The sequence below is a fragment of the Salmo salar genome, chromosome ssa06, assembly GCF_905237065.1.
Source record: "Salmo salar chromosome ssa06, Ssal_v3.1, whole genome shotgun sequence".
In the NCBI taxonomy this organism is placed as follows: domain Eukaryota; kingdom Metazoa; phylum Chordata; class Actinopteri; order Salmoniformes; family Salmonidae; genus Salmo; species Salmo salar.
In genome coordinates this window covers 70582206-70605666 of record NC_059447.1, presented here as the reverse complement: position 1 = coordinate 70605666, position 23461 = coordinate 70582206, and the positions used below count along the sequence as shown (strand labels likewise).

At 45.0% G+C, this 23461-nt stretch overlaps 1 protein-coding gene across 1 annotated transcript in view; it reads right to left on the bottom strand.

Moving 5' to 3' along the window:
* Positions 1-23461, bottom strand: part of utrn (utrophin) — a 278656-nt gene that overhangs the window by 186338 nt on the left and 68857 nt on the right. Inside the window, 22 exon segments of the mRNA XM_014205596.2 lie at positions 365-570; positions 2994-3111; positions 3347-3564; positions 3738-3882; positions 5519-5620; positions 5824-5976; positions 6253-6402; positions 8118-8253; positions 9241-9416; positions 9992-10142; positions 12854-13026; positions 13169-13333; positions 14899-15003; positions 15648-15764; positions 16328-16564; positions 16690-16860; positions 19063-19191; positions 21969-22148; positions 22312-22482; positions 22681-22836; positions 22947-23120; positions 23261-23392. Of these exon segments, the coding sequence (XP_014061071.1) occupies positions 365-570; positions 2994-3111; positions 3347-3564; positions 3738-3882; positions 5519-5620; positions 5824-5976; positions 6253-6402; positions 8118-8253; positions 9241-9416; positions 9992-10142; positions 12854-13026; positions 13169-13333; positions 14899-15003; positions 15648-15764; positions 16328-16564; positions 16690-16860; positions 19063-19191; positions 21969-22148; positions 22312-22482; positions 22681-22836; positions 22947-23120; positions 23261-23392 (3465 nt within the window).

The following is a 23461-nucleotide window of genomic DNA, read 5'->3' as shown; positions in this document are numbered from 1 at the left end:
CACCTGACAATCCCCACATAAATCAGCTCATATACATACCATTATCTGCCTGCAAGGCATGTTTGAACAGCTCTCATTAACACTATCAATAACAGTCGTGACATACCAACAGTAAGCCCTGTCATTTGCATATACTCATCATAATTAGCATGTCACACCCGGCTAAGATGCAAACACACATAAACATACTTTCCAAAAACAGTTTTGAGTCAGATTTAGAATCAGATAACTACCCAATCCTAACCTTCACGATTAACATAATGAAAAATATCGGACATTTTATCAGTGGTTAGGGGCTACTCCCATCTGGCTAATGGGGCAGGGGGTCAGTAGTTCAAAGGTGAAGGGTCAGTGTATCTCTCACCTTGTTGTCACTGAGCTGTTTGGTCAGGGGTTCCCTGGAGAGCTGCAGCAGGTTGTGCAGGCGCCCCTCGTTCTGACCAATCAGAGCCTTCACCTCCTGCCTCTGCTCCTCCCACTGGTCGCTGTGGCCAATCATACTGTCCAGCTGCTGGAGACGCGCCTCTACGCCGTGCTGCGTGTTGTCCCATTGGCTATGCACCTTCTCTACTGCAGTGAGAGAGACGGAGGGAGAAAGATAAATAGTGGTAGCAATATTACCAGATCGAAAGTAATGGTTGTGGGTAGGGCTGTGGCGGTCATGACAGTTTGTCAGCCAGTGATTGTCAAGCAAATAACTGCCGGTCTCACGGTAATTGACCGTTAATTAACATAAACACATTTAGCATCTCCTGTCTTCCACGCATAGCCTGCAAGCCACTGATGCAGATCTTTGGAACATCTACATTTTAAAAAGTCTTATAAATCCATGTAATGTAGCCTCCACCATCACAATAAATCCATTATTTATTTTAGACAGATCTAAAGAAGCATGATATGAAGAAAATGTAGTCTATTTCAGAAGAACAGAATAGCATACTCAGTTGTCCTGATGTTAGGTCCTGATCTGGCTATGCCATATGGCTGTGGGCTACACTAGTTCATTTAGCAGACACGATTTTCTTAGAATTCCATGGCATTATTTTATAGCATGAAGAATACAATTGAACACAGCTGAATAAAATAGAAAGGATATTTTCTCCAAACGATTTGAGGGAGTGCGCACATGCATCTATTCTGTGTTGAGCGGTTAACAAAGAAACAGGTCCTCCTAAATGGTTAATTTAGAGTTATTTATATAACTTTAGTTGTGATACAAATGTTGGGCAATTTATTTAGATGTTTTATACATTCTAAGGCTGCATGATGTGACTAATGATGATTTGAAAAAAGTTACATGAAAGGCATGAGCTATGCGCAGGCTGTACACACTTCATCAGTCTCTCATTCACAATTTGACAAGCACGTGATAATGCCTCAAATTTCCCAGCTGCACCCCCTTTGTGTGGCCGTAATGCTCCCTAAATCCATGCCTTTGCGGCCAGTGGTCGTTGTGTCCTTGGCTGTGTGCCGAAGCACCTCTCACTCACATGGCTCTCCGTCACGTGACCGGGTCTTTCACACAGGCTACAAGTGAAGACAGACACATTGGGGATGCAACTGCGCGCGTCCTTATCGAATTCCAAGGCACATATTGGAAGAATTGTCAACATTTACTTTTCGTCAGCCAACAAGATGAGTAGGCCTAACCAACAGAAAAATCACTAGCCTATGTCAATCTGCTATCCCCCATAGTACAAAAGTTTACCTATTCTATTCTGTGTGAGAAATAAATATTCCAAACAGTCTGGGACAGTTGTGGGAAGCGATAGAGCCCAAATTAATACAACCACTAGCATAAAAAAAACCTGTTTTAAGCAATGAGCCTGACACGACAGATGAGAACGTTTAGCTTAAAATGTTGATAAACTATTAGGCTATTTCTTCACCTTATAAGCGCAGCAATGCGCACACTGCAGTAGGCTATAAGCATGAATATTCCATTAGCAGGAAAACACCATTATCAAAAGTGACCTCAAATGTGATTATGCATGTAATGCTTTTATTATAAAGGTGCATTTTTTACGTTGAAAATGTACTTCCCCAAACTTGAAACTCACGTGCTGCTTATGTATGCCAGGTAGGCTCTACACCCGTTGTAAAGCAGATTAATGTGCTTAATTTTAAGACATTATTTGGCCAGCCACTTTAGTTGTGATACAAACCTTATCAAAACATATAGGCCTATGGGCTAGGCTACATGAGGTATGTGACAATGATTTGAAAAAGTTGCAAAAAAAGCATGCGCTGGGCATCATTCACAAGTGATCATATATCATTCACAAGTGATAGGCTACTATTGTCACCAATGACACTTCTTGATTTAGTCTTGGCTTTACATAAGCTTAATAATATGTGTGTGAAATTTCTTTTGATTTAGAATGGACCATTATCATGCACTTGTCTCGAAACAGGGGTAGGGGGAAAAAAGACATGTCATTTATGCACTTAAATAGCGAATGGACACTTTTACTGTGGTTAATTTTTATGCCAGCCAGGTAGGCTATGCTCCTGTTGTAAAGAGAAGCAATGTGCTTAATATTAGGAAGTTGAGAAATGAAATAAATACAATAGGCCTAGCCTATAGAAAGCTGATGGGATCCTCCTCTTTTTAATAGAGGCCATCACTTTGTTTTCTCATGGAATTGCATAGTCTATAGAAATGTTGCGCAACATTAGCTCATGGGCTCTCGTGAAGTGATTTTTGATGACATTTGCATTGATGTGAGAGTAATTAGAGGGACAATAGAGTGCTGAGTACCAGGCAGTTAGCAAGTTTGGTAGGCTACTAATGACCATCAGCAGCATCAGAGCTTGGAGAAACCTAATTACCGTTACTAAATGGTCACGTGGAATTTGACTGCCTTCATGACTGCCGGTGTGGCAGTAATATGGTCACCGCAACAGCCCTAGTTGTGGGTTGTTAGTTTGAATTCAAGGTTGGTAGGTGTGGTGTACCTTCCTGCTTTCTCCTATGAGCATACGGTACATACGTTTCTCAGTGATGGAGGTGCGTACGTCCAGGTTGGAGGTCTTGTTCTTGATGTTCTGGGCCAGAGTGAAGATGTCCTCCAGCTGGGGGTGACGCTGCTCCAGGTCACTTTTAGTCACCTGGACAGAATATATATAATAAAGTATTTTTTACATGAACATATTACAGTAACCACAACCACAGGTGCAAATACTATTACAAACACGACTCCCAGGTATATGCTACAGAGGTTTACCTACATACACAGACTCACTCAATGTTCATGGCAAGTTACAGTATATGCCACACACTCTGTGACTAAAGTCATTACCCAGTACACTCCACCAGTCCCCATTAATTCCCACACACACATACCTGTAGGCGTCCCATGGTGGTGCGTATCTCGTCTGTGTCCCCTACAGTAACGATGTTGGACTTGAGCATCTGTGTGATGAGCAGCAGCCAGTCAGCCAGCTCTGTGGCCGTCTCGTTCAGATCTGTGGGGGCCACCAGCTCTGGGCTGCGGGGGGTCTGGTGGTGCCGGTCCTCACTCATCAGACTGGTCATCTGTACTGCCGATGGGACCACTGACACTGGGGATGGACACGGGGGTGGGGGGGGTGGGGGTGGAGAGAGGCCAATTTGATTCAATCCAATGTTTATTTGTATTCAGTTTTGCCATTGCCAGATTACAAATGATGTTGTTAAAAACAGATAGGAATGTTATAAAGTAGTAACTAGTATTTAATCATTTTGGTTAAGGTACCTGAGAGTTGTTGTTGTTGGGCGACATGTTGGGTCCACGGAGAAGAAACAGGATGTTGCAATGGAGACAACATAGGTGGGTGTTGAGATTCCTTCAACCTTCCGTCCAGAGCCTTCCAGTCTGCCGCCAGCTGCTCTACCTTACTCTACACACAGGGGGCACAGGAGAGCACACACACACATCTGTTTTCACTTGGAGTTACAGTCGATTGTGACTACAGTTTAACCTGTTGGGGATAGGGGGCAGTATTTGCACGGCCGGATAAAAAACGTACCCGATTTAATCTGGTTACTACTCCTGCCCAGTAACTAGAATATGCATATCATTATTTGCTTTGGATAGAAAACACCCTAAAGTTTCTAAAACTGTTTGAATGGTGTCTGTCAGTATAACAGAACTCATATGGCAGGCAAAAACCTGAGAAGATTCCTTACAGGAAGTGGCCTGTCTGACAAGTTCTTGTTCTTCTTGGCTCTGTTTATTGAAAACGGAGGATCTTTGCTGTAACGTGACACTTCCTACGCCTCCCATAGGCTCTCAGAACCCGGGAAAAAGCTGAATGATGTAATTCCAGCCCCAGGCTGAAACACATTAGCGCCTTTGGTAAGTGCTCTATCAGAGGACCATCAGACTGAGGCTCGTGCACGAGGGGATCCCATGTTTTTATTTTCTCTCTCTTTGAACATAAACACGCTTTCCCGGTCGGAATATTATCGCTTTTTTACGAGAAAAATTGCATAAAAATTGATTTTAAACAGCGGTTGACATGCTTCGAAGTACGGTAATGGAATATTTAGAATTTTTTTGTCACGAAACGCGTCGGGCGCGTGACCCTTATTTACCCTTCAGATAGTGTCTTGAACGCACAAACAAAACGCCGCTATTTGGATATAACTATGGATTATTTGGGACCAAACCAACATTTGTTATTGAAGTAGAAGTCCTGGGAGTGCATTCTGACGAAGAACACCAAAGGTAATCAAACTTTTCTAATAGTAAATCGGAGTTTGGTGAGTACCACACTTGGTTGGTGTCAAAATAGCTAGCCTGTGATGGCTGGGCTATCTACTTAGAATATTGCAAAATGTGCTTTCACCGAAAAGCTATTTTAAAATCGGACATAGCGAGTACATAGAGGAGTTCTGTATCTATAATTCTTAAAATAATTGTTATGTTTTTTGTGAACGTTTATCGTGAGTAATTTAGTAAATTCACCGGAAGTGTTCGGTGGGAATGGTAGTCACATGCTAGTCACATGCTAATGTAAAAAGCTGGTTTTTGATATAAATATGAACTTGATTGAACAAAACATGCATGTATTGTATAACAATGTCCTAGGGGTGTCATCTGATGAAGATCATCAAAGGTTAGTGCTGCATTTAGCTGTGGTTTGGGTTTATGTGACATTATATGCTAGCTTGAAAAATGGGTGTCTGATTATTTCTGGCTGGGTACTCTGCTGACATAATCTAATGTTTTGCTTTCGTTGTAAAGCCTTTTTGAAATTGGACAGTGTGGTTAGATTAACGAGAGTCTTGTCTTTAAAATGGTGTAAAATAGTCATGTGTTTGAGAAATTGAAGTAATAGCATTTCTAAGGTATTTGAATATCGCGCCACGGGATTACACTGGCTGTTGAGTAGGTGGGACGCAAGCGTCCTACCTAGCCCATAGAGGTTAACAAACGTGTAGTTGTTGTAGTGTTGTTTCATGGGGTAATTTTTGTTCATTGTGTGTTGATGCAACTGTGTTATTCTTGTTGTTGGCCAAAGCAAAGCAGACCTTCTCCAGGGGAAGCAGCTGTTGTCGTCTTTGTAGTTCTATGGAGCGGGCCAACAGTTCCTCTAGCTCTCTCTTACGCTCCCTCATAGCTGCTGCCAGAACCTACAACACAGAGAGAGACAGACGGACATAAAGACAGACAGACAGAAATGAGTGCCTGAATGTTTCCATCTAAAGGAGACAGTTATGGTCTAATCAAATAAAGAGACATTGTTAACAAAGTACAATAAAACACTGGATTTAAGGTTCTGCCCAAGCACCTTCAATTTAGCGTGGTTAGCCAACGTGCTGTGTGTGCGTATTACCTGGCTCTCTGCAGGGCTTACACCTCTCCCACTGAGGCTCTGGTGTGTGACCTGGACCCAGTCGGTCATTCTGTTCATCTTGTCCTGGAACTGACCATGACTCTGTAGGTTCCCCTCCACCTCTCCTACTTTATCTAACAACTCTTGAGTCACCTAGAGGAGAATCAGAGAGGAAGGAAAACACAGACAGACAGACAGACAGACAGACAGACAGACAGACAGACAGACAGACAGACAGACAGACAGACAGACAGACAGACAGACAGACAGACAGACAGACAGACAGACAGACAGAGAATGGAGAGAAGGTAAAAGAGAGAGATTGTCAATTTCCATTGTCACTTTTTTATTGTCAGTTTAAGTTGACATTAAGGCTACTTAGTTGCATTAGGTTCATTAGGAAATGTAGGTTGAATAGGTCCTTCTCACCTTGCTCCAGTTGAGGTTGATGGTCCTGAGTTTGCTCATGTGCTGATCTCTCTCCTGAGGACTCACACTCTGATTGGCCAGAATCTGGGGGCCGTTCTTGTTCAGCCAACCAAGACGCTCGTTCTGGGCGTCCATCTCCTCAGCCAGGGCCTAGAGTGAGATAGATGAAAGAGAGGTGGAGGAGGGTTAGGGAGAGATGAAAGAGAGGTGAAGGAGGGTTAGGGAGAGAATGAAAGAGGTGAAGGAGGGTTAGAGAGAGAATGAAAGAGGTGAAGGAGGGTTAGGGAGAGAATGAAAGAGGTGAAGGAGGGTTAGGGAGAGATGAAAGAGGTGAAGGAGAGTTAGGGAGAGATGAAAGAGAGGTGAAGGAGAGTTAGGGAGAGAATGAAAGAGGTGAAGGAGGGTTAGGGAGAGAATGAAAGAGGTGAAGGAGGGTTAGGGAGAGAATGAAAGAGAGATAAAGGAGAGTTAGGGAGATATGAAAGAGGTGAAGGAGAGTTAGGGAGAGATGAAAGAGGTGAAGGAGAGTTAGGGAGAGATGAAAGAGAGGTGAAGGAGGGTTAGGGAGAGAATGAAAGAGAGATAAAGGAGAGTTAGGGAGAGATGAAAGAGGTGAAGGAGAGTTAGGGAGAGAATTAAAGAGAGATAAAGGAGAGTTAGGGAGAGATGAAAGAGGTGAAGGAGAGTTAAAAGAGAGATAAAGGAGAGTTAGGGAGAGATGAAAGAGGTGAAGGAGAGTTAGGGAGAGAATTAAAGAGAGATAAAGGAGAGTTAGGGAGAGATGAAAGAGGTGAAGGAGAGTTAAAAGAGAGATAAAGGAGAGTTAGGGAGAGATGAAAGAGGTGAAGGAGAGTTAGGGAGAGATGAAAGAGAGGTGAAGGAGGGTTAGGGAGAGAATGAAAGAGAGATAAAGGAGAGTTAGGGAGAGATGAAAGAGGTGAAGGAGGGTTAGGGAGAGATGAAAGAGGTGAAGGAGGGTTAGGGAGAGATGAAAGAGGTGAAGGAGAGTTAGGGAGAGATGAAAGAGGTGAAGGAGAGTTAGGGAGAGATGAAAGAGGTGAAGGAGGGTTAGGGAGAGAATGAAAGAGAGATAAAGGAGAGTTAGGGAGAGATGAAAGAGGTGAAGGAGAGTTAGGGAGAGATGAAAGAGGTGAAGGAGAGTTAGGGAGAGAATGAAAGAGAGATAAAGGAGAGTTAGGGAGAGATGAAAGAGGTGAAGGAGAGTTAAAAGAGAGATAAAGGAGAGTTAGGGAGAGATGAAAGAGGTGAAGGAGAGTTAGGGAGAGAATTAAAGAGAGATAAAGGAGAGTTAGGGAGAGATGAAAGAGGTGAAGGAGAGTTAAAAGAGAGATAAAGGAGAGTTAGGGAGAGATGAAAGAGGTGAAGGAGAGTTAGGGAGAGATGAAAGAGAGGTGAAGGAGAGTTATAGGGTCAGAATGAAAGAGAGATAAAGGAGAGTTAGGGAGAGATGAAAGAGAGGTGAAGGAGAGTTAGGGAGAGAATGAAAGAGAGGTGAAGGAGGGTTAGGGAGAGAATGAAAGAGGTGAAGGAGGGTTAGGGAGAGAATGAAAGAGGTGAAGGAGAGTTAGGGAGAGATGAAAGAGGTGAAGGAGAGTTAGGGAGAGATGAAAGAGAGGTGAAGGAGAGTTAGGGAGAGATGAAAGAGGTGAAGGAGGGTTAGGGAGAGATGAAAGAGGTGAAGGAGAGTTAGGGAGAGATGAAAGAGAGGTGAAGGAGGGTTAGGGAGAGATGAAAGGGAAGTAACAGGGAGATGAAAAGAGGGTAATGGGATTATTAAAGGGTGAATGAAGGGGTTGGAAATGATGTGGGTTAGGGGGGCAACAGGTTCTGGCCCTGAGCCTTACCTTGAGTTCTTTGAGGTTCTTGTCGGTAGCGGTGACAGGAAGAGAGCTCACAGCACACTCAGTCTCCTCCAGCCACAGAGCCAGGTCTCCACTACGCCTCACCAGCTCTGATAAGGCAGGGTCACCTCCAGCCAGCCTGCACACACATACACAGGTACAAACACACACACATTCAAACGCACATTCAAACACACACACACACACACACACAGGTACAAACACACATTCAAACACACACACACACATGTACAAACGCACATTCAAACACACACACAAACACAGGCACAAACACACATTCAAACACACACACATACAAACGCACATTCAAACACACACACACACACACACACAGGTACAAACACACATTCAAACACAGGTACAAACACACATTCAAACACACAGGTACAAACACACATTCAAACACAAACACAGGTACAAACACACATTCAAACACACACACACACACACACACACACACACATGTACAAACGCACATTCAAACACACACACAAACACAGGCACAAACACACATTCAAACACACACACATACAAACGCACATTCAAACACACACACACACACACAGGTACAAACACACATTCAAACACAGGTACAAACACACATTCAAACACACAGGTACAAACACACATTCAAACACAAACACAGGTACAAACACACATTCAAACACACACACACACACACACACACACACACACACACACACACACACACACACACACACACACACACACACACACACACACACACACACACACACACACACAGATTGAGATCTATTTCCCTACGGCTGCCGTGTGTAGGCCTAATCCTAACGTTTCGGATATATTTGCATGCTGATATCAAACATTACCTAGGACATTGATGCAGAAAATATAAATATCCATATAAATGGATAAACTATTTTATTGGAGCATATCTGCACCATAGTAATGTAACAGTCTAGGTAATCCTCCTCATATAAACACACAGAAATATTTAAACATGCTTTTTCCATTGGACACAATTTTTGAGGCCCGAAATGCCCTTCATAATCATCCTTAAAAAACCGGTACTATTTTTAGGGAGACTGTGCTTTGTTTCCATGGTGTTCATCTCCGTGGTTACCTGCGCTGTCTGTCCAGCACCTGTCTTTGCACGGCCCTGCAGCGCTGTCCCAGGGCCTCCAGCTTGTTCTCCATCAGGGGCCCGTCAGGGGCCGACAGCTGCCCAATGATCCTCTCCCCTGTCTGGCTCAACCCGACCAGGACAGGCAGGTGACTGGCTAGACCCTCCTCCAGCTCCTACAGGGAAGAGAGAGGGGCTTACTGATCAACATAAAACTAGGAAACAAAGTTGTATTAATCAACAGAATGACTCAATTGGAAATTAGCTGGTATGAATAATGGATTGCAACTATAGGTATTGGATAGATTGGACTAACGGTAACAAGCAGCTAGTGCTAGCTGTTTCACACATCCTACAGATAATTATGATGATGTTTGTTGTAGAGATACTATATAATATTAGCAATACAAATGTTGATCTCCTTGTTTTTCATTCTCTCCCTCCCTCTCTCGTTCCCTCTCCCTCTACTGTAATGAACGACAGAGTGTGAAAAGTGCTGGATAATTAAGAAGAGAAGCCGTATTGTTCACGTTCAAAGACATACATTTTCTCTCACCAAAACTCCCCAGCCGCATCAGTTGCTAAAGTAAACATACTGGTCTGATTTGTTTGATCGTATTCAAATTATGGAAATAATTGTGTTAATCATAAATAAAACATGTCAGAGTTCTCATTGAAGTGAGTGAGTTATACACACACACACACACACACACACACACACACACACACACACACACACACACACACCTACCTCCTGGTGTGTCCTGGCTGTGTCCAGGTCCAGTTGTCCATCAGGTCCTGTTCCCTCAGTGAGGACCTGTTCTATGTCGGTCAGCCACTGGCTCAGGTCGTTCAGGTCACAATGGAACTGTCTCCACTCCTCCACCGCACGGTCGAAACTCCTACAGACAGACAAGGGACAGCAGATACTGAATCAGTTGAGTTGAACTAGTCCAATCACTTACCTTAACCATTAGGGTGGAAACTAGTTTTACCTAGACCAACCCCTAACCTTAACCATTAGGGTGGAAACTAGTTTTACCTAGACCAACCCCTAACCTTAACCATTAGGGTGGAAACTAGTTTTACCTAGACCAACCCCTAACCTTAACCATTAGGGTGGAAACTAGCAGATCTGGAATCTGTTAATCTGTTAATCTGTTAAAGTCCTGATATGTCTGTAGCCTCTATTATTATGGAATCTATTGTGAGTTGTAATTCCCTCATAATGGACTGAATGAGGACCTCTCCCAAATACATTTCTGTAGTAGGGATCCTCACACCTTAGTCCCAATCCACCTGCCCACATCCTCCCTTCCCACCCAGAAACAGCACTATGCATTTGATCCCAATAGCCAGAAGGGGGAGCCATGGGAAGCTTTGAACTATAGAAATTCAACAGTTGCAATATATTCATTTTGACAGTAGATATTCTGCCGGTTAAAGCAACTTGGATATTATTCCATCTACTGAGGTCAGATTGAATTGAGTTTTCTGTTAAAGTTTCTGGCAATGGTTTTATCTAAGGAAGGAAATATATCTACTCCCTAATACTTTAAATGGGAAACAATTGGGATTCCATATGTAGAGATGGAGTCCTCCATCGGGGTCTTGAGAGGCAGTAGGGCTGATTTGGTTAGATACATTTTATAACTTAAGATGAAGTTGAATTTATCTATGAACTTTAAATCATTTGGGAGTGATTGAAATACATTGTCTAGATATAGTACAATATCCTCTGCATATGAGATGAAGTGATCAGTAGATTTGAGGGAAATAGGTCTTATTTCCTTCTATTGACAAACTGCCTGGGGCAGGAGTTCCATGGATAATAAGAATAGCAAAGGCGAAATTGGATCGCCTTGTCTGCGGCTTCTAGTGATTCTGAACGGACGGAGCAGAGCAGGTATTGCCTGTTGTTACTATGGCTGAGGGATTGGCAAATAGTATTTTAATCCATTTTAATGAGCCAATTCCCATATGTTCCAAGACAGACTAGAATGGTCATATCTCTGGTCTATCAAAAGCTTTTTCTGCATGGAGAGACAACACAGCCCAAGGAGCTGTTGTTTCTGATGAAGCATGTAAGATACTGTACGTAATAGTTGGTTATCTGAGGATAAATGCTTTTTAAACCCGCTTTGTTCCGTGTGGACCAATTTGGGTAAGTAAGTCTCGAGACGGGACGAAAACATTTGGAAGAACAGTTTAATATTTGTGTTTATCAAAGATAGGGGACGATAGTGAGAACACTGGGTGGCATTTTATTTTAATAAAAGCTAAATTAGTGCTGTATTCACATTTCTCCCAAATGAACCTTTGTGAACAGCTGTATTAACCATTGAGCAATAGTGGAACTAATTGATTCCCACATTTGAAATAGACCTGAGAACAAATACCATCCCTCCAGGTGATTAGCCTTTATTCAGATTCTGATTCAGAGTGTTTAATAGTCACATGTAAAAGGTTTCAGGTGTGATTACAGGGTACAATGAAAACCTTAGGCTCTGAGATCCAACATGCAGGACTAAGTGAAATAAAATAATGAAAATGGTCATTAAAAAAACAATAGAAATAACATTATATCATAACTGTAACAATAATTAATAAATAAAGTCATTAATAAATCAAGTCATGCTATCCAATGCCCGTGAATAATTAATTATTCCTTCTGTGGGTGTTGGTGGGTGGATTGTGGAATCAGCCCGGAATCAGAATTATGTTGTTTCCACTGGGAAATTCCTTATTTTTCCAATAAAGAGAAAGGAAAAACGTCGCCCCATTCCTGACTTCCATTAAACAGTAGCAAATGTGTGGGACGCCAGGGAATGACTGGAGAAAATACCAATGAACCTCACAATGAACTACCACCATCTCTCTATAAAGATAGAAAAGGTCAGTATCAATAAAATGTCACAATACACTGTAGAGCGTTCCATTTGGCTGCTGTGGGGCAGAGACCCATTTTCAAGGGATTGTTAAATAAATATTATAACCATTTGGTTTTAATATCGTCACGTCTTGAAGAGGATAGTCAGAACGACGCATTTCCGATTATTCCACACTTAGCTCTATCATCAGAGTTATACAGCAAGTAACGGAAGGCTTTTCATGACCAGTAAACATCAATTGATCATGTAATTTCAGATACATCCGGCATGTAGCTAGCTAGCTAAGGAAACAACGCGTCGTGCCCTGGCATATCTCTCCGTCCTCTCTTGTCTGTGGTCAATATCTGATAACTGACATTTACACTGTACACAGGCTAGGTCAGTGGGGGATGGAACTCCCTGACAGACTAGTACAGAGACAGGATGGAGACAAGATCATGACTAAGTGACGTCATTCTCTGTGTGTTTGTGGCTGACACTGACGGATCAGTGATCAGAGTTACATCAAGCTACGTCTAAGTGCCCCTGTTAGAGGCGACAAACATATCCTCTCACATGCAATACTGGACCACCAAAGACTACGGCTGCTTTTCTTCCCTTTACTGTGTTGCTACAATTAGCATTTTTTCCCCCCATTTCTTTTTCCTTATGCTCTTTAGTGCTCATTGTGTATGAACACCTGACAGGTACTATGTAACAATGTTGACCGTGAAGTCACCCACCCTTTGCGGTGGTTGTACATGCGGTTGAGGCGGTCCCACTCTGCGTTGAGCTGGGTGAGGGCGTCTCCTATCTGTGCCACCTCTCTCTGCGACGCCTCCAGGATGGCATCAGGCTGGCGCTCATGGATCGCCGTCACCTGCTCCCCCACACACTCCAGACTCTCCTTTATACTCTGGGAGAGAGAGAAGGGGGAGAGGGGGAGGAGAGAGGAGGGGGGAGACATAAGTAAAAGAGTGAGAGGTATACATTCAGACCTACAGTACCTATCTCTCCCCTCATCCTTCCCCCTTTCCCCTCCTCCCTCCCTCTCTCACCCTCAGTGTGTCCTCCTGGCTGGAGAAGTCTTCATAGAGACCACTGCTGAGCTCGGAGGAGTTGAGCAGCAGTTCGTTGTCGGCCATGGCCAGCAGAACCTTGTTGATATTCAGCAGGTAGTCTGAGGGACTGAGAGAGGGCGCCCTGTCCTCTGGCTCCATCTGCTGGCAAGAGACGGTATTATGTTAGAAAAAGTAAATGCGTGTGTGAATCAGACATTTTGCAATTACATTTAGCAGACACTCTTAGAACGACTTACAACCAGTACAACCAACTAAGGTAGGTAACACAACAACATGAGTCTGTGGGAAGCATCAAAAGTCAACATTTTGATATCACATTTAATATGACTGTCATAAATACGTCACACAACAAAACAAGGTCATTAAAAGGACATAGTGAATAAGATAATAAGAATGTATAATACTAGTGATACCCTGAACAAAAATATAAAAACGCAACGTGCCACAATTTCAAAGATTTTGCTGAGTTACAGCTCATATAAGGAAATCAGTCAATGGAAATAAATTCATTAGGACCTAATCTATGGATTTCACGACTGGGAATACAGATATGGTCACAGATACCTTACAAAAAAGGTATCACCATTTGCCTCATGCAGTGCAACACATCTCCTTCGTATAGAGTTGATCTGTTGTATAGACTGCTGATTGAGACCTGTGGAATGTTGTCCCACTCCTCTTCAATGGCTGTGTGAAGTTGATGGATATTTGGTGGGAACTGGAACACGCTATCGTACACGTTGATCCAGAGCATCCCAAACATGCTCAAAGGGTGACATGTCTGGTGAGTATGCAGGCCATGGAAGAACTAGGACATTTTCAGCTTCCAGGAATTGTGTACAGATCCTTGCAACATGGGGCTATGCATTATCATGCTGGAACATGAGGTGATGGTGGCAGATGAATGGCACGACAATGGGCCTCAGGATCTTGTCACTGTATCACTGTGCATTCAAATTTCCATTGATAAAATGCAATTGTGTTCATTGTCTGTAGCTTATGCCTACCCATACCATAACCCCACAGCCACCATGGGGCTTTCATCCATGAAGAGCACAGTGACCATCGAAGGTGAGCATTTGCCCACTGAAGTCGGTTACGGTGTTGAACTGCAGTCAGGTCAAGACCCTGGTGAGAACGACGAGCAGGCAGATGATTTTTCCTGAGACGGTTTCTGACAGTTTGTGTAGAAATTCTTCTGTTGTGCAAACCCACAGTTTCATCAGCTGTCTGGGTGGCTGGTCTCAGGATCCGCAGGTGAAGAAGCCAGATGTGGAGGTCCTGGACTGGTGTAGTTACACATGGTCTGCGGTTGTGAAGCTGGTTCGACATACTGCCAAAAAATCTACAACAACGTTTGAGGCAGCTTATGGTAGAGAATTAACATTACATTCTCTGGCTACAGCTCTGGTGGACATTCCTGCAGTCAGCATCCCAACTGCACGCTCCCTCAAAACTCTAGAGTGGCCTTTTATTGTCCCCAGCAGAAGGTGCACCTGTGTAATGATCATGCTGTTTAATCAGCTTCTTGATATGCCACACCTGTCAGGTGGATGGATTATCTTGGCAAAAGGAGAAATGCTCACTAACGGGGATGTAAACATGTGTATGGAACATTTCTGGGATCTTTTATTTCAGCTCATAAAATGGGAGCAACACTTTACATGTTGCGTTTATATTTTTGTTCAGAATAGAATGTGACTCACCTCTCCAGTCAGGTCCTGTCTGTCTCTCTGCTCTGTGAAGCTGTTTGAAGAGTCGTCGTCGTCCATGGAGACCTCCACCTGTCTCACTCTCAGCACCCTAAACTCCTGTAGAGACAAGATAGGGATTTAGACACGCACACACAAACACACTCACACACACACACTCACACACACACACACAAAACACACAAACACACACACACACACTCACACTTACAAACACACTCACACACACACAAAACATACTCACACACACAAAACACACTCACACACACACACACACACACACACAAAACACACTCACACGCACACACAAACACACTTACGCACACACAAACACACTTACAAACACACACAAACACACACACAAACACACACACACACTCACAAACAAACACGCACACACCAGACAAGGCCATACTGTGCGTAATTAATCGCAAACAGAGAGCATGCATAACATGGCCAAGGCCAACGGTCCTCCAGATCTTAAAACAGAGCTCTACTATGCTACGACACAGGAATACATTTACATCTGAAATGCTGCAATGCACTTTATATTCATATTCAAATCTGGTTTGAGTATCTATGCTCTCTCTCACATGTAGTTGGTAGAGGTAAATTAAATATGGGTTTTTTATTCTTACTCCCTCAATCTGTGTGATGTACTGTTGTTAATGCTATTATTGTATGGTTACAGTGTTAGGATATAAATGTTACATGATTGTTGTGTTCTGAGTGGTGTACTGCACCTGCAGCCGGAGCAGCTGGAGTCTCAGCCCCTCCCTCTGGCCCTCGTCTGCAGTCTGGAGCAGCACCTCCTCTCCTCTCCTCAGCAGCTCCTCCATGCCAGCCTTCTCCTCATCCATCTGACCGGTCAACACACAGGGTCACAGTGAACGTTGTCACGGAAACAAAGACTCCCTTTCAATCAAAACCAATCAAACAACTGAACTAGGGTTTTCCAGGGTTAGAAAATGAACATTACGCCCATAATCAAAAACAAAAAATGAATTCAACTGTGAATCCGAGCCAAAAATAGCTTGAAGAATCCTAAATGAAGACCTTTTCCAGAGAGCCGAGAGTCGACAGACAGGAGTGAGAAAAACACTCTGCTTTCTGACTGACATTGACCTTGGTCTGGTCTGGGCTGGTTTGTTCAGCCACTCTACACAATAATAAGTCCCTGATAACACACTCTGAGGACAGACGGCCCAATCACACCCTTGTTTGTCTGTGACACTGTATACAGCTTATAGAACTTTGTGTTCTTTGTTTGACCAGTCATAAACTTAACCACTGTGTGTGTGTGTGTGTGTGTGTGTGTGTGTGTGTGTGTGTGTGTGTGTGTGTGTGTGTGTGTGTGTGTGTGTGTGTGTGTGTGTGTGTGTGTGTATGAGTGAGTGAGTGAGAGTATCTGTACAATATATACCTTGTCATCATCCAGGGTGTGTGTGGGGTCCTGCTGGTCCTCTAGGGCCCTGAGTGTTGCCTCTAGTTCCCCCTCAAAGGTCTGCATCAGGCTGGAGCTCAGGGCCTCCTCTGACTGGCTCTGCTGGAGCTCAGCAATCTGGTCCTGTTGGAGCTGAGAGATCTGGTGAGGGATCTGAGAGATCTGTTGTATCTGCTGAATCATATCCACAGTCCCAGGCTCCAGAGTGGTGGACATCTGGGTAGCAGAAACAAAAGAGAGAGAATTACCCCACTGTACGTATCTATGTACAGTTTGAATGATAAAGCTCTAGACAGTTGTGATTGTAATACAGTGAAACAGTGTTGTGAGAGTATTTGTACCTTGGCAGCTTTGATGCATTGGGAGACCTTGTGAAAGTTGCGGTTGAGTTCAGCCAGTTTGGGTTCTACTACGTCTCTGCAGGCAGGACCTCTACTGGTCATTAGGATGATGGCCTGGTCTCTCACACTGTCCACTCTCAGAGTGATGTCATCCAGCTCCTCTAGCAGGGTCTACACACACAACACATCAATCAAACTATTTATACATTAACAGGTTCATCAATAGCTATTACTTAAATTATTATTTCCCCACACAGGCTAATTATATCCTAAACTCTGGTAATAGGCTCTAATACATTTTTTAAATAAAAATTCAATTGTAATCAACCAATATTGAATTTCCGTCCTTCAGTTCCCTCCCCATGCTTTCATCCTCTCCTCTCTCTCTCCTACCATTTCCCTTCCCCTCCGCTCCTTTCCTCTCTCTCTCTCCTACCGTCTCCCTTCCCGTCCTCTCCTCTCTCTCCACGGTGGGCCATCTCTCTGTCTCTACCACCTTAACTACTATCTCTCTCCACGGTGGGCCGTCTCTCTGTCTCTATCACCTTAACTACTATCTCTCTCCACGGTGGGCCGTCTCTCTGTCTCTACCACCTTAACTACTATCTCTCTCCACGGTGGGCCGTCTCTCTGTCTCTATCACCTTAACTACTATCTCTCTCCACGGTGGGCCGTCTCTCTGTCTCTACCACCTTAACTACTATCTCTCTCCACGGTGGGCCGTCTCTCTGTCTCTACCACCTTAACTACTATCTCTCTCCACGGTGGGCCGTCTCTCTGTCTCTACCACCTTAACTACTATCTCTCTCCACGGTGGGCCGTCTCTCTGTCTCTACCACCTTAACTACTATCTCTCTCCACGGTGGGCCGTCTCTCTGTCTCTACCACGTTAACTACTATCTCTCTCCACGGTGGGCCGTCTCTCTGTCTCTATCACCTTAACTACCATCTCTCTCCACTGTAGGCTGTCTCTCTGTCTCTACCACCTTAACTACTATCTCTCTCCACGGTGGGCTGTCTCTCTGTCTCTACCACCTTAACTACTATCTCTCTCCACTGTCGGCCGTCTCTATCACCTTAACTACCATCTCTCTCTCTCCACTGCGGGCCGTCTCTATCACCTTAACTACTATCTCTCTCCACTGCGGGCCGTCTCTATCACCTTAACTACTATCTCTCTCCACTGCGGGCCGTCTCTCTGTCTCTACCACCTTAACTACTAATCTCCCTCTCCACTGTGGGCCGTCTCTCTGTCTCTATCACCTTAACTACTATCTCCTTCTCCACTGTGGGCCGTCTCTATCACCTTAACTACTATCTCCCTCTCCACTGTGGGCCGTCTCTATCACCGTAACTACTATCTCCCTCTCCACTGTGGGCCGTCTCTATCACCGTAACTACTATCTCCCTCTCCACTGTGGGCCGCCTCTATCACCGTAACTACTATCTCCCTCTCCACTGTGGGCCGCCTATCACCGTATCTACTATCTCCCTCTCCACTGTGGGCCGTCTATCACCGTAACTACTATCTCCCTCTCCACTGTGGGCCGTCTATCACCGTAACTACTATCTCCCTCTCCACTGTGGGCCGTCTATCACCGTAACTACTATCTCCCTCTCCACTGTGGGCCGTCTATCACCGTAACTACTATCTCCCTCTCCACTGTGGGCCGTCTCTATCACCTTAACTACTATCTCCCTCTCCACTGTGGGCCGTCTCTATCACCTTAACTACTATCTCCCTCTCCACTGTGGGCCGTCTATCACCGTAACTGCTATCTCCCTCTCCACTGTGGGCCGTCTATCACCGTAACTACTATCTCCCTCTCCACTGTGGGCCGTCTATCACCGTAACTACTATCTCCCTCTCCACTGTGGGCCGCCTCTATCACCGTAACTACTATCTCCCTCTCCACTGTGGGCCGTCTCTATCACCTTAACTACTATCTCCTTCTCCACTGTGGGCCGTCTCTATCACCGTAACTACTATCTCCCTCTCCACTGTGGGCCGTCTCTATCACCTTAACTACTATCTCCTTCTCCACTGTGGGCCGTCTCTCTGTCTCTATCACCGTAACTACTATCTCCCTCTCCACTGTGGGCCGTCTCTATCACCGTAACTACTATCTCCCTCTCCACTGTGGGCCTTCTCTATCACCGTAACTACTATCTCCCTCTCCACTGTGGGCCGTCTCTATCACCGTAACTACTATCTCCCTCTCCACTGTGGGCCATCTCTATCACCGTAACTACTATCACCCTCTCCACTGTGGGCCGCCTCTATCACCGTAACTACTATCTGCCTCTCCACTGTGGGCCGTCTCTATCACCGTAACTACTATCTCCCTCTCCACTGTGGGCCGCCTCTATCACCGTAACTACTATCTCCCTCTCCACTGTGGGCAGTCTCTCTGTCTCATCCAGGTGGATCTGGGTCTGGTACAGCCAGGTGCTGATGTGGGCCAGGTTCTCATCAAAGATCTCCACCTCGTTCTGGTGGCTCTGTAGGGGACAAAGGTAGAAAGATGGTAGTGCTGAGCGATTCGAGATTGAGGTCGGTTCCGTTTTTGGTGCGATTATTAAAAATCAATTTCAGTTTTGATCATTTAAAACATGAAATGTATTATGAAATAATGACGACATAATACTTTTTGAGCTTTTTAATGGAAATTCCTAAGCTAAAAATGTGAACATTCAATTGCCAAAACATGAAAAAATATTCCATTGTCTCGGTCAGGTCCACATTGGATAAACATCAATAGATAAATGGGAAATTACTAATAAATAACCAAATATTTCAGTTGTGTATATTATTTTATTTTTATTTGATGACCTTATTATTTTTTTAATCCTTAAAATCATCTCATCTCTGTTCAGGCAGTAGCAGTCAGCCAGCCAGACCATGTAACGTTATCTCTGTTCAGGCAGTAGCAGTCAGCCAGCCAGGCCATGTAACGTTATCTCTGTTCAGGCAGTAGCAGTCAGCCAGCCAGACCATGTAACGTTATCTCTGTTCAGGCAGTAGCAGTCAGCCAGCCAGGCCATGTAACGTTATCTCTGTTCAGGCAGTAGCAGTCAGCCAGCCAGGCCATGTAACGTTATCTCTGTTCAGGCAGTAGCAGTCAGCCAGCCAGACCATGTAACGTTATCTCTGTTCAGGCAGTAGCAGTCAGCCAGCCAGGCCATGTAACGTTATCTCTGTTCAGGCAGTAGCAGTCAGCCAGCCAGGCCATGTAACGTTATCTCTGTTCAGGCAGTAGCAGTCAGCCAGCCAGGCCATGTAACGTTATCTCTGTTCAGGCAGTAGCAGTCAGCCAGCCAGGCCATGTAACGTTATCTCTGTTCAGGCAGTAGCAGTCAGCCAGCCAGGCCATGTAACGTTATCTCTGTTCAGGCAGTAGCAGTCAGCCAGCCAGGCCATGTAACGTTATCTCTGTTCAGGCAGTAGCAGTCAGCCAGCCAGGCCATGTAACGTTATCTCTGTTCAGGCAGTAGCAGTCAGCCAGCCAGGCCATGTAACGTTATCTCTGTTCAGGCAGTAGCAGTCAGCCAGCCAGGCCATGTAACGTTATCTCTGTTCAGGCAGTAGCAGTCAGCCAGCCAGGCCATGTAACGTTATCTCTGTTCAGGCAGTAGCAGTCAGCCAGCCAGGCCATGTAACGTTATCTCTGTTCAGGCAGTAGCAGTCAGCCAGCCAGACCATGTAACGTTATCTCTGTTCAGGCAGTAGCAGTCAGCCAGCCAGGCCATGTAACGTCATCTCTGTTCAGGCAGTAGCAGTCAGCCAGCCAGACCATGTAACGTCATCTCTGTTCAGGCAGTAGCAGTCAGCCAGCCAGGCCATGTAACGTTATCTCTGTTCAGGCAGTAGCAGTCAGCCAGCCAGACCATGTAACGTTATCTCTGTTCAGGCAGTAGCAGTCAGCCAGCCAGGCCATGTAACGTTATCTCTGTTCAGGCAGTAGCAGTCAGCCAGCCAGGCCATGTAACGTTATCTCTGTTCAGGCAGTAGCAGTCAGCCAGCCAGGCCATGTAACGTTATCTCTGTTCAGGCAGTAGCAGTCAGCCAGCCAGGCCATGTAACGTTATCTCTGTTCAGGCAGTAGCAGTCAGCCAGCCAGGCCATGTAACGTTATCTCTGTTCAGGCAGTAGCAGTCAGCCAGCCAGGCCATGTAACGTTATCTCTGTTCAGGCAGTAGCAGTCAGCCAGCCAGGCCATGTAACGTTATCTCTGTTCAGGCAGTAGCAGTCAGCCAGCCAGGCCATGTAACGTTATCTCTGTTCAGGCAGTAGCAGTCAGCCAGCCAGGCCATGTAACGTTATCTCTGTTCAGGCAGTAGCAGTCAGCCAGCCAGGCCATGTAACGTTATCTCTGTTCAGGCAGTAGCAGTCAGCCAGCCAGGCCATGTAACGTTATCTCTGTTCAGGCAGTAGCAGTCAGCCAGCCAGGCCATGTAACGTTATCTCTGTTCAGGCAGTAGCAGTCAGCCAGCCAGACCATGTAACGTTATCTCTGTTCAGGCAGTAGCAGTCAGCCAGCCAGACCATGTAACGTTATCTCTGTTCTCACCATAAACTACTGTCTTTAGTCATCCTATTTAGCTGTATGCTGCAGAGCTGTCTGACAAAATTATTTTACTAGTTCTTCAAAGTAGATATGGTATACTTTCACAAACTGTACCTCTCGTTGTTGTGTTGTGTACATTCCTCACTCATGCGGTCTATGCGGTCTGTGTGTATCTAACCTAACGCAGCAGACATAAAAGTGTATCCGTCCAGAGATCTGTATATAATGACGAGATGCTCATGTCTATGCTCTAACAATGGAAGTCGTTGTCCCAAAGGCGGGAAGGCAGGTGATAAGCTTAAGTCCAAAATAAACCCATAGAAACGCATTGGGCTTATTTTGGACAGATTATAGTGAGAGTGAAACCTCTCGCTTCGCCTCTTCCTCTCTGATCCATCTCTGAGCCGGAACAAAATGCCACAATGGATTAGGATCATTGTAGTTAATTACCATGTGTCTGCATTGAACTAGGTTGAATATTTGCTTAATGAAAACTCCAACTCCCTTCAGCCCAGCGTCCCATATAGTTCTTGACTTGATTTCTCTGATTTCTCTTGTGAATGATTTGATTTCTCTCTAGAGAAACGGAGTGTTGAGGCAAGATGCAGGATGTTTTTGCTGTCATGTACACATTACGTTACTCAACCATTACTTTAGATAGGATAACCTCTCTATTCATTTTGTCTCTATGATAGTGAAGTGTGAACCCACCAGAACGGTGCTCAGCCAGTCCTCGGTCCAGGTGCGGACCTGTCCCCAGCCTTCGTTGAGGCCACACAGCTTGTCTTCCAGAGGGCCCTCGCTCCCCTCCACCAGCCCCTGCAGCCCAGCGCTGGTCTCCATGAGCACAGCCAGGTCTGCCTTATGAAGCTCCGACTCCTTCAGCATGCCCTGGGGGAGTGCACACACACACACGTTATACGAATGTTACACAAATCCTCTGCACACCCACACTCTACACAGACACAAAAGCCAAATAAACATTTCAACAAACTAACTGTTCTAGCAAGCCCAGTGAACACAATAACACACATCTCACACACACGTGACTCACATTGGCCCAGGCAATCTCAGCGTCGATATCAGCAGGCATATCTCCAGAGGAGTTTTTCTGCTGCAGCAGGGTCTGGTTGGTGGTCAGCCAGTCCTGTAGGGCGGCGCTGTCCTTATGTAGTCTCAGAGACAGAGACAGAGCCTTCTCCAGGTCCTGCTTCCCCTCTGTCACCTGGAGAGAGAAGAAGAGACGATGAGCTCGCTGTTTGGTTGGTCAAAATGACGATATCCTCATCCTTTTGAAATTAGGTAGAAGTATCTTGTTTATTTTAAGAATGCAACTATTCATGATGGCACAGCTGACCAAGTGAGAAGCCCAGACTGTTATGTCCTAAGGTTAAACTACTATAGTCAATTCTATGTGTATTACCTGTGCTCCCAGGTCGTTGTAGAGCAGTTTAAGTGCTGTTAGTTGTTCATCCATGCCTCTGGGGTTGTCAGTCTGTTGTTTCTGGACGATCTGTCTTCCTGTCTTTATCACTGTCTCCACCTCTAACTTCACCTCACTCAGAACCTTATACAGTTTCTGAAGGGTTAAGGAGACAGACAGGGAGTGTGAGGGAGTGTGTGTGTGTGTGTGTACGTACATGCACACCTGTAAGAGACTTCTCAAAGTGTTTTAGTTCTAGGTCTCACCATACAGCCGATGAGGTGGGCCTGGATCTGTTGGGGTTCCACCTCCCTGACGTCTAGAATGTGCAGCTCTTCCTTAGCTCCATCTAGAACCCTCTTACAGTCCAGCATGCGCTGCTCAAAGTTAGCAGGCTTCTGGAACAGCTGGTACTTAGTGGAGATCTCTCGCAGCTTCCGCTGAAAGAGGGAAGAAACAGCATAATGACCAACCAGATTTATTGCAGAGAACAACATTTTCAATAAATCATAAACTCCTATGTTATCCCTATAAGCTTTAATGAGAACAATTTCACCCCCTGTCCACTAGGGGTCAGTACCTGCAGCAGGTCCAACATTGTTCCACTGCGAGCAGCCTTGCCCTCTGGGGTGGCAGGAGGCAGATTACCCACGTTCCTACTCCTCAGCTCCTCCACTGTCACCTCATGGGCCGCAATCTCTGCCCCGATGGTCTGCAAAGGATGGAGAGGGGTTTAGAGGTCAGGGGTTAAACTGACATCCAAGAAGTAATTGTTGGCATT